The 14,400-nt window shown below is 49.5% G+C and overlaps 1 protein-coding gene across 27 annotated transcripts in view; it reads left to right on the top strand.

Annotated features, from left to right (window-relative positions):
- The first annotated feature begins 547 nt into the window (after positions 1-547).
- The window catches only part of KCNMA1 (potassium calcium-activated channel subfamily M alpha 1), a 770,960-nt gene continuing 757,107 nt past the window's right edge, over positions 548-14,400 (top strand). For 15 of the 27 annotated variants that reach the window (XM_012502980.2, XM_030799209.1, XM_030799212.1 and 12 more), the window contains exon 1: positions 895-1,275. In XM_012502980.2, coding sequence (XP_012358434.1) covers positions 895-1,275 — 381 coding nt within the window. The other 12 variants (XM_030799216.1, XM_012502971.2, XM_012502968.2 and 9 more) reach the window with 5 other exon arrangements.

Raw genomic sequence — 14,400 nt, 5'->3', positions numbered from 1 at the left:
TCCCGCCTCGGGCGTCCTGAGCCCGCGCCCGCTCCAGTTGCTGCAGCTGCTGCTGCTGGCGGCTGCGGGGAGCGCGGGGCGCGCGCCGAAGAGGCTTGGGCGGCGAGGACGGGGACAAGGAGGAGTCGGAGGCGGCAAGGAGGAAGAGCGAGCGGAGGCCGAGGGGCTCAGCGTTGTGGCGACAGGACTAGGGGGTCCCGAGAGCATGGGCTAGCAGGCAGCCACGGCCCGGCGGCCCGACGCGGTGAACCTGTCGCGGCCGGGCGCGCACTGGCGCGGCGAGCCGGAGCCGAGCGCAGCCGGGGGAGGAGGGCTTGCGCAGGGGCGCCCGGGCGGAGGGGGCCGATTATCCATTATTAACGAGTTGCCACCTAATAAGCGGAGAGAGGCTTGTTAGCCGCGCGGAAGGCGCTCGGGGAAGGGGGTCCCCGGCCGAGCGCAGCGCACACCCTTGGCGCACGGCGGGCGGCGCGGCGCCGAGGACACCCGGGCCCGCGCGCGGAGCCGGGGCGGGCCCGGGGGCGGCGCAGACCCCGAGCGCGGGCGGCCCGCGGCGCCCCCTGGCTCTCGGCGCTCGGGGCCAGCGCAGCCCGGGGCGAGCGGGGCGCGGGCTGGGGAGGGGGAGCTGCCCGCGCACTCCATCCCCCTCCCCCCCGGGCGAGCCGGCGGCCGGGGGGAGGGCGGGCGGCGGCGGCTCGCTGTATATATCTCGGCGCACCCTGCCAGGTCGCGCACAGCGCCCCGAGCCCAGGCGCCTCCCCGCCCCCCTCCCGCGCTCCGCGGCGGCGGCGGCGGCAGCAGTAGCAGCAATATGGCTGTTGATGGGTGTTTGGGGAGGCGCTGGCGGCGGGAGGAGCTCCCCCGAGCCCCTGCGCCGGCTGCCCGTTGCTAGCTATGGCAAATGGTGGCGGCGGCGGCGGCGGCAGCAGCGGCGGCGGCGGCGGCGGCGGAGGCAGCAGTCTTAGAATGAGTAGCAATATCCACGCGAACCATCTCAGCCTAGACGCGTCCTCCTCCTCCTCCTCCTCCTCCTCTTCCTCTTCTTCTTCTTCCTCCTCCTCTTCCTCCTCGTCCTCGGTCCACGAGCCCAAGATGGATGCGCTCATCATCCCGGTGACCATGGAGGTGCCGTGCGACAGCCGGGGCCAACGCATGTGGTGGGCTTTCCTGGCCTCCTCCATGGTGACTTTCTTCGGGGGCCTCTTCATCATCTTGCTCTGGCGGACGCTCAAGTACCTGTGGACCGTGTGCTGCCACTGCGGGGGCAAGACGAAGGTAACGCGCGCCCCGGGCGCCCGCCCTCTGCGCCAGCCCCGCCGCTTCTCGGCGTCCCCTGCAGCCCACCTCCTCGCTCCGCGCCGCGCCGCGCCGCGCCGCGCCTCCCGCCATCCCCGCCTGCCTTCCCCTCGCCGCTTTCCCTTCCCTCGGCTCTCCCGGTGCTCTCGGATCGGGGCAGCGGGCGGCGCGCGGGGGGTGAGGAGTTGCCCCCAGCCAGTGCGCTCCGGGACGCGGACGCTCAATCCTATGCTCTTGTTTATTGTAGTGTTGTTGGCGGCTGCGGCTGGGGCTGGGGTGGGGGACTCACAGGCTCGGGTGCCGTGGTGCGGGGTGGGGAGAGCCAACCCCGCGGGGACGGAGGAAGCTGGGGGCAGCTGGGTGCGTGTTCTGCACCACTCACCTGCCGGGGCTCGGCTCCTGGCGGTGGGCGAGAGGGAGTACATCCGCTCATACTTTAGGAACCTGTTGGGGAGATGAGTTTGTGGGGTCAGAAAGAAGGGAAAAATCCTTTGGGCAAGGGAGAGAATAATTTTGCACAAGGGAATCCCGGGGGAGGAGCATGGCCCAAGATAACAGGGGGACTTCGAGGGGCGAGAGAAGTTGGGGAGATCCATCCCAGTATTGGGGGTAGCCCACTGGGCTGCCACTTTTGGAATGTGTCGAGGTCGCATATCTGATGTAACCTCCCACTCCGTCCCTTAGGTGCTCTAGTGGAACATACCCCAAGTTCTTCGGCCTCTGTTCCTTTGCCCCCAGGCCACCCACTTTGGGTCCCCGGAAATGCAACCAGCAGCGCGGAGCTGGAGCGGGGGTCCGCCTGAGGCCGCGGTTTTACGCGGAGATCTTCCCTGGCGCTCGAGGTGGCTAGATGTCGTCGGCTTTAGCTATTCCTGGCGCAGACGCCCACCAGCACTGAGGCTGGCGACACCTTCGATGTACGGTTGCTAGGCTCACTGCCTGGTCTGTAGTTGGGTCCCTAGAGATGTCCTCCCTTCCCCACAGCCACTGGCTGGAGTGGGGGACCCGACAGTGTTTGACAGAAAAGTGAAGAATAAAAAAGAAAGAACTGGAAAAAAGAGAGTGACCCAGCTGCCTTCGTTCTGAGTAATTCCCATCCTAGGGGACTTCACAACATGAACCGTTTTGGAGGGAAGGGACATCCAGGGGAATAATGCAGGGTAGATACACATTGCAGCCTCCACATGCTCACATCTTTTCTAGTAAAGTTAAACCGAGGACCCCTCAAACTTCCACAGGGCACAGCAACTTGTAGCAGCCTCCTTGGCGGCTGAGAGAAGTAGGGAAGCCTGGGGCTATGGGTGAAGGCTGGCTATGAAAACACCAGGGGGGCGGAGGCTCTCTCTCCTGATCATTAATTATACATCCTGTTGGGTGCTGGAGCTCAGCTGTATTTTGTGGCAGCACATTTGTGTTTTGGAAAATACTGGTGTATTGGAACAAAGGGAGAAATATGAAAACCATCATTCTCTTCGTCATTCTCTGTCTTCTCCGGAGGCCTGCAGGTGTTGGCCGGAGAGTTTTCTTTGGAATTACCTTCTCAGCCTTAGAGGTTCCTTCTTATTTGTTAAGGAGGCAAACCTCCCACCTTCCAGAGAAGCCCTCAGGTTAAGCAAAGCCCTATACACCAGATTCCTGCCTAGCCTTCCTGCTGAGAACAGCTTATTCCTGGAGCCTTCAAATTCCCACATTCCCTCTCTCCATCCTTCTCCTCCACCTCCCCCAACAGTCTCGGGAATTTTGTTCCCCGGTTTACTGAGATTCAGCGACTGTCTTTAGGGGAAAGATAGCTCATAGTTGTGTGCGTCTGAAATGTTCCCTAGATGGAGTGATCTGGGTGAACTTTTTAACAGCTTGCTTTCTTTCAGGCAGGGGGCAATTTTGATCATAATGAAAACTTTTTCAATGATTGAAAATAAGTTGTGGTGTTTTCGTGAACCTGGGGTCCTAAACACAGCTTCCAAAGTCTTTTTATGTTGGGGGTACATAAATGCAATTGCAGTGTCTATAATGAAATGCTAATCTCATCGCACACACAAAGGATCTCCTAAATGATGAGCAAGCATAACTTCTGTCAGTTTACTCAAGAAAATAGGTTTTTGGCAACGATTAGAAAAAACAATTCGTAAATATTTGGCTATGTTTTGTAGCTCCAAGACCTGCTGAGTGGACATAACTGGAAGTTAGTTGCTATAAGAAATCCGCCAGGGATGAGAGGTGATGGTGGTTTGTTTGGAAGATGTGAGGCCAGTATAGAATGAGTGCAGGTTCCTTTTGATACCATAAGTCCATTTTAAAGCACGCCCAGAATCTCTTGATATCTGCCCCTAGATTTGCTCACTTAAGCCATAGGTAGCCAGCTCATTATATGCAATAATAGTAAGTTAGGCCTTTTAAAAGCTTTTCTTTCTACGCTTGAGGTCTGTATTTTTATTGCAATTGTGTGTGTGTGTGTGTGTGTTTTTCTTTTTTTCTTTTTGCTTTCCAAGTATTTGGTAGTTTTGTCAAGACTCGATACACAGGCATGTATCTGGCTTAAGTTTAGAATAATAATTTTTGTGCTAGATTTCCCAAGAAAATACAGGCTGCCTTTCCAGAAAATTCTACCAGCCCTCAGATGGGTTCACCCTCACCCTCCTTCAGCCCCAAGATGGTTTGATCAAGAGCTGGAGTCCAGAGGAAAGCAGGTCTTTTGTAGCATCTGAAATTCTGTGGGAGATAAAATTCAGCAAGGAGCTCCAATTTCATGAGCGTTTGGTCTCTGGGATTGCACCAAACCTTTTTGATCAAAGGAACCCAAGACAGTGGACATGCATCGTGGGACATCTCTTCATTAGTACCTTTGGCCTCTGAATCTCAGATAGTGAATGACTTTAGTCTTTTGAAAAGAGTGGCATGTGGACTTTTTCAGAAAGTGAAGAAGAAAACATTACAATTTCCTCCTGTTGGGAACTTGGTCACAGTCATTCCAGTACTGTGTTCCTTGCTGTACTTTTTCACATTATTGTTTTTTTCCTTGTGGGATTTCATCAGAGCTCTCTATTCACTTGGGTGTGACGTTGTGAAGTTCAATCCTGTCGTAGACTATATTGAATAGGGAGCTGTTCTGGTAGCCTGAATAAAGCCATGACTTTCAAGAAGTTATTTAACCTCTCTGGTGTCTCTCTTTCCTTGTGTATAAAATGTGGGGATTGAATTCTGTGAGTTCTAATGTCCCTTCCTGCTCTGTGATTCGATATAGGAGAGAGGGAGGAGTTGAGGAATGAGGGTTAAAGTTTCTAGCTCAGAATGTGTTTTGCAGTGCCCCAACAATTCCTCTAGGAATTCAGCCTTGGGACAGTTACATATCTTTATTTCCATCTTCTGCTCGTCTTCCAGCATATGGTCCACTTCTCTTTAAATATCTGGGGAAACTGAGGCCAACTTCCTGATGGAGCTGTGGTTTGTTAAGGGGCCTGAGTGTGGCTGGGCATAGAGTTATTTCCATTCTCAGTTTGAGCTGTTGTCCTTGTAGAAGCTTGGGCTTGATCAAGGATGGTCTGGTGTAATGAATTATCGAGATGTTGTCTTCATGGCTGTGCCTGAGAAAACAACACGTTTTCTCTGTCAGGCTCGTGACTAATATAAATATCAGATCCCATTACAGCTTGGTAATTACCCAGGGTCTGGCCTGACGCATTCAATCAGCGCTGGAGCTTCAGTGCCGTGGAGCTCTTGATTCCAGAATGGCCCTGGTGCCTCATCTCATCCTGTCCTGGGGATCAGCTTCACCAGATGACCTTGAGATACTCCTTTTTGAGCAGATCACTTGGGGTGGCCTTGGAGGAGTTCTCAGGTCCCAGTCACGGGGGAGCTCCAGCTGACCTGTCCTTGTCCAGAGAGCTTGTGCTCCTCATTCCTTGCTCTCTCTCTCATTAATTTTTTTTTTTTGAGATGGAGTCTCGCTCTGTCACCCAGGCTGGAGTGCAGTGGCACGATCTTGGCTCACTGCAGCCCGCGCCTCCTGGGTTCAAGCAATTCTCCTGCCTCAGCCTCCCAAGTAGCTGGGACTACAGGCGCACGCTGCCACACCTGGCTAATTTTTGTATTTTTAGTAGAGACGGGGTTTCACCACATTGGCCAGGATGGTCTTGATCTCCTGACCTTGTGATCCGCCCACCTTGGCCTCCCAAAGTGCTGGGATTACAGGCGTGAGGTACTGCGTCCAGCCCCTGGCCCTCTTTATGGAAATGCACACTTTAGTACAAGACTCTGCAATCAGACAAACCCAAGTTCAAATCATGGATCTCACATTTATTAGCAGGGCATCTTTGACTGCCAACCATGTTGAGCTCTGATTACATCACCTATACCAAGAGCATACAGATGCTTACTTTGTAGGGTTCTTATAGGGAGCAGGAATAATGGGCACATAGCACCCTGCAAATGCCAGGCACTTAGCAGGCCTCTTGTAAGTGGTAACCATCATAGCTTCACAAAGTGCTGAGTTTATTTTCCCTTTGATTCATTGAACTTATAGTCCCTGAAGGGCGCAGACTATAACAAATAAATTTTTTGAGCCGAAAGGAGCCTTTAGATCCTGAAGTATACTGTCATAGATCAAAAAACCAGTTAGAGTCAGACTGAGACATGGGCTTATGGCTCTTGGCTGTTGCAAGGTTGGAAGGTTAGGGCAGGACAGCAGAGGTAGGCTCCATGGATGGGGTCCTGGCAGGATGGTTACAGTTTTGATGGTGGGGTATCAGTGGACAAACATTGACAGTATGGGGGACCAGGAGCTGCCGGGCTGGCAGAAGGGAAACACTGTGGCATTTGGTGAGCAGGTGTGGTTGTCCAGCATTGTACCCTTGAGGAGGGACAAATTCCATCCCTGTTACCCCAAGTCCAGAACTCATAGACCTGTCTCCCAAGTGATGTCACAGTCTCTTGGCCAGGACACTCACTGTCTACCCAGACCAGCTTTTCCAAGACACCCCCTAGGCCAGTGTTTCCCAAAGTGTGTTCTGTGGCACACCTGCCTTTTAAATTACCTTGTGAAAAAAAATCAGCAGGCATGGCGTGGCTGAGCTTCCCCTTTGGAGGGTCACATCACAGGCTTGGCGGCATCCTGCTGGTAGAGAAAGTGGTTAAAATGCCCTCAAATGTGCTACCTGTGAGCAGTCTTGCTTCGGTGTCAGGGCTGCTGTGCAGTGCCCAAGGTTCAGCCTGTGATCCTGGGCAAAGACGTCATGCCTTTGTGCCTCAGTTTCCTCACCTGCAAATTGAGGTCTGTGATAGAGCACAGCCTCGTGGTGTGGTTTTTTTCACCAACCCCACTTTATAGCATTTCCTAGGAGGACACTGAGAACCTATGGCCTCCCTTTGGAAGCCTTGGGCTAGCCCTGCTTCCAGGTGCCCAGGAAACTTGACCAAACATACATCAGGAGTAAAAGAAGAGCTGCCTGCCCCCTGCTGTTTGGCCTGGGGGATAAAGCATTCCAAAGGTAAGGCCAAATGGACCTTCTCTTTGCCTCACGGCTATTTTGTTCCCTGGATGGGGACATTCATTGGTGGCTGATAGCCAGGAGTAAGTGCTTGCTTTGGGGCTGTCTCTCTCTTTCTCTCTCTCTCATCAGGGCATGGGAGGCCTGGTGCAGAAACAGTTACATTGGCATTAGATTGTAATGCCAGGACCTCCTTCCCAAAGTGGACGTCCTGGCTCACACCGGCAGTGACCATGCTAATCTGTGAATCACAGCAGCCAACACCACCTTGCCGAGCACAGATCCCCTGGAAGGTCGCCTTTGTGGTTCCAGTGAAAGGGCTGTTTGTGCTGTGATGCCAGGCCCTGGGCCCTGTGGGGAACACTGGGTCCCTTGGAGACATCCCTGGGGATCAGACAGGGCCACACCTTTCTGTGCACAGTCAGGGAGCAGACCAAGGGTGTCTCTTTTAGAACTGTTTCTTGGGTGGGTGGAACCCCACGCATTAGGCACTTAGAAAAGGAAACCCAGGGACCCTCGGAGGCAAGGGTGTCCTAGCACTTTGGATAGAAGGCCTGGGGAATGTTCAGTGGGGATATCACATCTTTATCTCCAAGGACTGGAGAGTGTCTCTAGGCCTGGGCTTCTCAAACTTTTTTTTTTTTTTTTTGACAGGGTCTCACTCTGTTGCCCAGGCTGGAGTACAGTGGCATGATCACTGCTCACTGCAGCTTCAACCTCCCAGGCTCAAGTGATTCTCTCGCCTCAGCTCCCCAAGTAGCCAAGACTATGGGTGTGTGCCAGCACGCCTGGCTAGTTTTTAAATTTTTTATAGAGATGGGGTCTCCCTATGTTGGCTGGTCTTGAACTCCTGGGTTCAAGTGATCTTCCCATCTTGGCCTCCCAAAGTGCTCCCACAGTGGTGTGAGCCACTGTGCCTGGCTTGCTCAAACTTTAATATGCTCAGGAATCACCAGGAGCTGTTAAAATGCAGGCTGTGATTCAGAAGATCCAGTGTGGGACCTGAGATTCTGCTGGTCTGGCGAGACACAGGCTTTACTGATGCTGTGCAGACCACACTTTGAATATCAAGGATCTGGTCCATCCCTCAGCCTCCGTGCAGTCCATCCCTGAAGACAGGCTTATTTTTAAATGTGGAAATTCCCAGCTCTTGAAGCAGGAAGGGATGAGAAGCAGGTTTGCTGTGCCAGACCGTTGGGTGGAGAAAACTCCGTTCAGGCCAGGGTAGTTGTGGTTCAGGCTGGGCTCTTATTTGCGAAAGCTGATGGTCCAGGTGCCTGCTCCTAAGGAACCCATCAGCATTGTGGATTTAGGGTTGGGTTGTGGTGGCCAGAGCAGTGTTTACAGGGTGTGGTCTGTGTGTTACCCACCAATGTGTGGGCTCTTCCTCGTGCCAGTTGGTCATTCTGCAAAGGGTGTGGCTTCCCGAAGTCCAGGAGGGCAACCCAGCCAAACCACCTCCTTGCAAAATTAAAGGCTGGTGGTGTCACCAGGACTGCACTGCGGTGATGCTCCAGGCTGGCTGAGGACCACTCCCTCTGGAGTGTTTGAAGTCAGTGGGCATCAAGACTGCCAGCCTGATTTTCCGTAGGGGCCTGGGTGGGCCTTCCCAAATGGAGGGTTCAACCTCAAAGAATTGGCTGAAGAGCTGCCCGTGGAGTGACTGGGGGACACGCGTGGCACCGTGCTGTGTGGCCCTCCAATGCACTTCTTAAGAATTCCAGCAGATGAAAGTGAAAGTAGCTCCTTTTCTCACCATACCAGGGTTTTTCATAGCTCACACTGTCAGGGACTTTTTCCATGAGATGTGCTTTTTATGTTGTTTCATCATCAGAGGGGAGCACCGTGAGTGTCTGCAGCAGGCAGAATGAAGAAGGACCTGGCATCATGGCCTGCACACAGTAGGCCCTCAAGGAAGTCTTCTGGTTATAATTATTGTTGTTTTTGCTTTTGTTGCATATTAAGTGTATACAATGTGCCAGAAACCAAGCTAGGTGCTGGGGTTAAAATAATTAAGACCCAGTTCTGACTCCCTGCTTGTTAGGACTTTTATTAGTACTTGACAGGCTGAGCAGAGGAGAAAACAGTTATCTTCTCATGGAATATGAACATCTGATCTCTGAATTGCCTGCAAACTCCTTGAGGGCAGGAACTGAGTCATGCAAATGTAAACACACATAGATGTTGGAAGGCTCTTTCCAGTGGTTAACTGGGGGCTGAACGAGAATGCATTGGTTGGGGGTGGCAAATATATTTTGCTGCTTTTTTGGGTAATTTGTTAGATGCTATGGAGAAACTCCTGGTGAAAGAGATGGGCTTGGATTGTTGACAACATGGTGCTTGAATCATTCATGGATTTTAATTATTCATGCCACCTGGTTTCTCTTGATCAGTAGCTAACAAGAATTTAGTTCATAATGGGCAGTTGTTTGTGAGGTGGATGAGTCAGGCACGGGAGGAAAGGGCAGTTTCAAAAGAATGGCTGCTTTAAGATGGAACTTGCTTTGTTTTTGGCATTATTTGGTGATTGTCTTGGGACATTATGTCTAATTGCCAATTTGGAACTGTAATTGGCACTCCAGGCCCAGAATGGATATGTACTTAACGTTGTCAAGCTGAGCCTTGGAATCATCTCCCTGTAAGATCTTGTTACCTGTATGACTAATACTTCTTCACGTGGCCAAAATAAAAATTATTTAACACATCACATTTATTTTCTATTCTTTATGCTGGTTCACTGGCCTCTCTACCAGATTTTCTTGGGGACTCAGATCCGGTGGCCTCTGGGCATTTCAAAGCGAATTCACAGGAAAGCCTGAATTCCAGCCTTCTCCCCCTCCTCCTCTCGCGCCATCCTTTCTTTTACATCCTTCTTTCCTTAGTGGCTCTAATTCCTGAGGGTTTCTGTGGAAACTTGGTGCTGTTTAATTTTGATTTCTGGCACAATAGGGAGGAATACTTCAATTTGGGAAAGAAGTAATTAAGGTAAACATTATGTAGATCTCCCCATTATCAGAGTTGACTTTTACTTGGGGAAGGGGTGTTTTTTTAAAAAGGAAAAATAGGATTTTAGATTTTTTTTTTTTTGAGACAGAGTCTTGCTGTGTTGCCCAGGCTGGCAGGCTGGAGTGCAGTGGCATGATCTCGGCTCACTGTATAACCTCCCCCTCCAGGGTTCTCGTGCCTTAGCCTCCTGAGTACCTGGCATTCCAGGTGCACGCCCCCCATGCCTGGCTAATTTTTGTATTTTTAATGGAGACGGGGTTTCACCATGTCAGTCAGGCTGGTCTTGAACTCCTGACCTCAAATGATCCACCCGCCTTGGCCTCCCAAAGTGCTGGGATTACAGGCATGAGCCACCGCGCCCGGCCAGATTTTAGGTGTTTGACTTGAAGTGAAATTAATTTCCATCTGTTAGCTGCTGAAGTCTGGGACCATGATGTCTTTTGCAAAGGAGTTTTTAAGGCAAGATTGTCAGTAATATTCTTTCCAGGGTCACTTCTAACTGTACAAAACTATTCAGCCACGATGGGTCTGCATCTTTGCACATCATTGTAAACCAAATTATCTACAGGCTGTTGGGCTGCCTGTATGTGCATTGCAAGTTGGGAGTATAAGATGAGTATTTGTTTTATTTTCTGGTTCCATGTCTTGTTCTTGCTCCTTCATCCCTTTTAGAGACTGGACAGTCTTCTCTGTCTTCATCTTTGGGAGTGAACTGGGGCTGGAGGGTGGGATCGAGAGTGGCCTCTGCTGGTTGGTGGCTTCAAGTTTGTAGATTAGTCGACAACAAATAGTGACCTGATTTAACAAGTGCAGAAGCTCATGGAACTATAAACTCACAGTGGTGGAAGGAAGCTTTGGGGCCTCAGGCCCTATGTGCTTCCTCCCCAGTGTTGGAAGCCCACCCTACCAGCGTGTTTATGATCTCCTGAGGCCGTTATTCCACTGGGGACAAACCCACCTTATGATGAACTTGGAAAGATCTTTCTGTTTGCACTAGTCCCTCTTTGCTTCTAGTCTGTGTCTGGGACACGCAGAAGAAGCCTTCGTGGACGGTAGATTTCAAATTCTAAATCCAGTCCAGGAAGGGACAGAGCTGGGTGGTGTTTCCATGTCCGCAGTGTTGTTGAGACATAGAATGACCTTAACCTTAACTTGTGTTTCCTCCGTGAAGGCCACTTTCTTTTTCTCCCTGATGTCTTCTCTGGGTTCCTTGTTCTCTTGAGACAGTGTGGTTTCCCTTTGCCCCTTAGCCCCTTTGCCCAGAGTTCAGAAAACAACCCATTCTGGTTGTTTCTTGAAGTTTGCCTTCTGAGGTCTTTTCGATCTTGTCAGCAGCTGTGGCTGGAGGCTTTTGACTGTCGCCGGGCCATAAATTCACCTCCTTATCAATGTCACGTGCTCTGTATCTCCAAGATTTAGCCCCCTTCTCAGTTTCACGCAGGGGTCGTAATTCTGGGGCCCTGCCAAGAATTTGGATGTAGGGTACGGAGCCTTTGTTAGGAAACTCGAGTTGGATTCCATTTTCTAGGTATTGACTCTTTTTCATCTAGGGAGACAGACAGTGCTCTTTAACCTCTTTTTGCATCACTTGAATACAGCCGCTTCTTAGAATAGGAGGCTCTTTCTTTCCCACCTGCTCATTGGGTCTCTCCTTTCCTCTGGGGCTCCCGTATGCCTCTGCTGTCATCTCCCCTATTTTGCTGAACAGAAAGAAACCAGAAAAGAAAAGAGAGCAAAACACACAGGGAAGAAGGTGAGGGAGGGCAGGAGGTAGAGGGAGAGGTTCACACCAAAGAAAAAAGAATTTCTCCTCTGAGAGTTAGAGGTTGGATAAATAGCTAATTGGATGGATTTTGGTTTTAGTTCCCTCACCTTTGTCTTAATGCATAAATCATATCAAATGACCTCACCTCCAAGGAGTAAAGCATATATAAAGACCAGTGGGTAGAATGAGTTCACATTTGGAAAATTTTAGCTCTTCAAATAAGACATTCTGTGGAATGAACTGATAGCACGCGGCCTGTGTGGCTCAGAGGTGAAGCGTTGGCAGGCTTTGTGGGGGATGTTCTTTGTGTGCTTGTTAACGAAGAGCAGAATTCTGCTCCTCTTTGGGAGAAGTTGCCACATTCATGTTGTTTTCTCTTTAGGTGGTTTGGGAAAGTGGACCCTTTGTGGCTCTAGAAGGGGAAAAAGTGGGCCTCCAGTTATTCAAACAGAGAACTCAGAGATAAGCGTTCCAAGGCTTGGAGGAAAGATTTCGAAGATGAAAGGCCTTACCCAAGTGCTAGGGATTTTTATGACCAACATTAGCTGGCAACAGCTTAATATACATTGTTGTTCTCCTTCCTCCATCTGGGAACGCTTTCCTTCCAGAGCTTAGAGGAATTATTTCAGCTGCCCGTGAATTACGGTCATTTCTCCTGTGGATTGTGGCAGCCACAGCCGATCAGGTGATAGATTCTTGAAGAGTATAGGAATGATGTCTCTAGCTGAGGCCACAAGAGGGCTCAACAGTTTGCCTCAGTCTAAAAAAAAACCCAATCATTTCTTAAGTTCTTTCACAACCCTGTTTTCTCCATAGGATTTACTTTTTAACTTCAGTATTTTATATTTTGTCCTTAATCCTAAATACACTACATGTTCATTGTAGAAAACGTGGGCTGTGCAGGGGCATTAAACAAAAAGGACACAGTCACACCTGTTAGGATGGCTACTGTCAAAAAAAATAGAAAATCACCAGTGTTGGTGAGGATGTGGAGAAATTGGAACCCTTGTGCAGTGTTTGTGGGAATGCAAAATGGTACAGATGTGGTGGAAAGCAGTATGGCAGTTTCTCAAAACAAATTAATCATTGAATTATCATATAATCCAGCAATTCCACTTCTGGGTAGATATCCAAAAAACTTAAAAGCAGGGTCTTAAGGAGATATTTGTACACCCATGTTCACAGCAGCATTATTTACAATGGCCAAAGGTGGAAGCAATTCAAGGGTTCATTCACAGATGAATAGATTAGCGAATTGTGTAGGTACATACAACAGAGTATTATTCAACTTTAAAAGGGAAGGCAAGTCTGACACGTGCTACCACACAGATGAACATTGAGGACATCAGCCAAATGAAATAAGCCAGTCACAAAAGGATAAGTTCCACTTACATGAGGTACATAGAGTTGCCAAACTCATAGAAACAGAAAGTAGAAGGGTAGTTTCCAGGGGCCAGAGGGAGGGAAGTGTTTAATGGGTATGGGGTTTCAGTTTTGTAAGATGAAAAAGTTCTGGAGATGGGTTGCACGACAATGTGAAACATGCACATTTTTAAGTGTGAAGTACTACACACTTAAAAATGGTTAAGATGGTACTTTTTTTTTTTTTTTTTTTTTTTTGGCGGAGTCTTGCTCTGTCACCCAGGCTGGAGTGCAGTGGCATGATCTTGGCTCACTGCAAGCTCTGCCTCCTGGCTTCAAGCCATTCTCCTGCCTCAGCCTCCCGAGTAGCTGGGACTACAGGCACCCACCACCACGCCCGGCTAATTTTTTGTATTTTTAGTAGAGACGGGGTTTCACCATGGTCTGGATCTCCTGATCTCGTGATCCGCCCGCCTCGGCCTCCCAAAGTGCTGGGATTACAGGCGTGAGCCACTGCGCCCGGCCTAAGATGGTACATTTTTATCTTCTGTGTGTTTCACCACAATTATAAATAAACATTTGAGAAAAGGGAAAAACATTCCTCCAAATTCCCCCTCCAGGAGATGACCACCATTATCTTTGGGCACATTTCCTTCCCTGACATGTTCTTTACCGTGGCGTTCTTGTTTTCTTGGTGGGCAGCTAGTGTTCTTTCTCTAAAGATTGCAACCCCTCTAGAAGTACCCAGGCTGACTTTGATTTAGGCGCTGCCTACATTGAGAGCAGACAGATGAAGAGAACAACCCTCTTTCTGCCTGTGGGGTCTGGTTTAATGGTGTCTACTCTTAGAGTGAAGTTAAGGGAGCGCTGGATTTTTAATTTTGACATATGACAAGTGACTAGCTACAGTGTCTTAGACAAGTCATAGGCTCCGGGCCTTAGTTTTCTCATGCATATAACAAATTCTCTGATTTCATGATTTCAATATAAAGCCATTTCTTAAGTCAGATTTTAAAACTATCATTTTTACCTGATGAAGAACCAAAGATTAAGTTATTGAGGGCAGTAGATCCAGGGAGAAGTTCTTATTCTACCATAAAACACAAGAGTGAAATTTGGTTGACATGTCCCCAGAACTTCAATATTGACTTTGATGACATATTTGAGAATTACAATCTGGGGACACAGGCCCCATTGGAAATACCATCAACCTGTCATTTTAAAAAAAAGTCTCAGAAATAGGTTTTTGTGACTCTGCTATTACTTCTAATGATATAGCCACACCACTTTTGAGGTTTTAATTTTAATTTTTGGTGTGGGGGAATGGCTCAGAACATCTTAGATTATAGACTATAAATAGTGTGCTATGATAGGCTGGCTTTGTTGAGGTTGAACATAAAAAGAAACATCTGATTAAAGAGAAGGTCATGCAAATCAACTTACTTTGATCCTTTTCCTTAACTTGCCCCAAAAGGCAGCCTTGGAGCC

The sequence above is a fragment of the Nomascus leucogenys genome, chromosome 18 (genome assembly GCF_006542625.1).
Source record: "Nomascus leucogenys isolate Asia chromosome 18, Asia_NLE_v1, whole genome shotgun sequence".
In the NCBI taxonomy this organism is placed as follows: domain Eukaryota; kingdom Metazoa; phylum Chordata; class Mammalia; order Primates; family Hylobatidae; genus Nomascus; species Nomascus leucogenys.
This window is presented reverse-complemented; position numbering and strand designations above follow the sequence as displayed.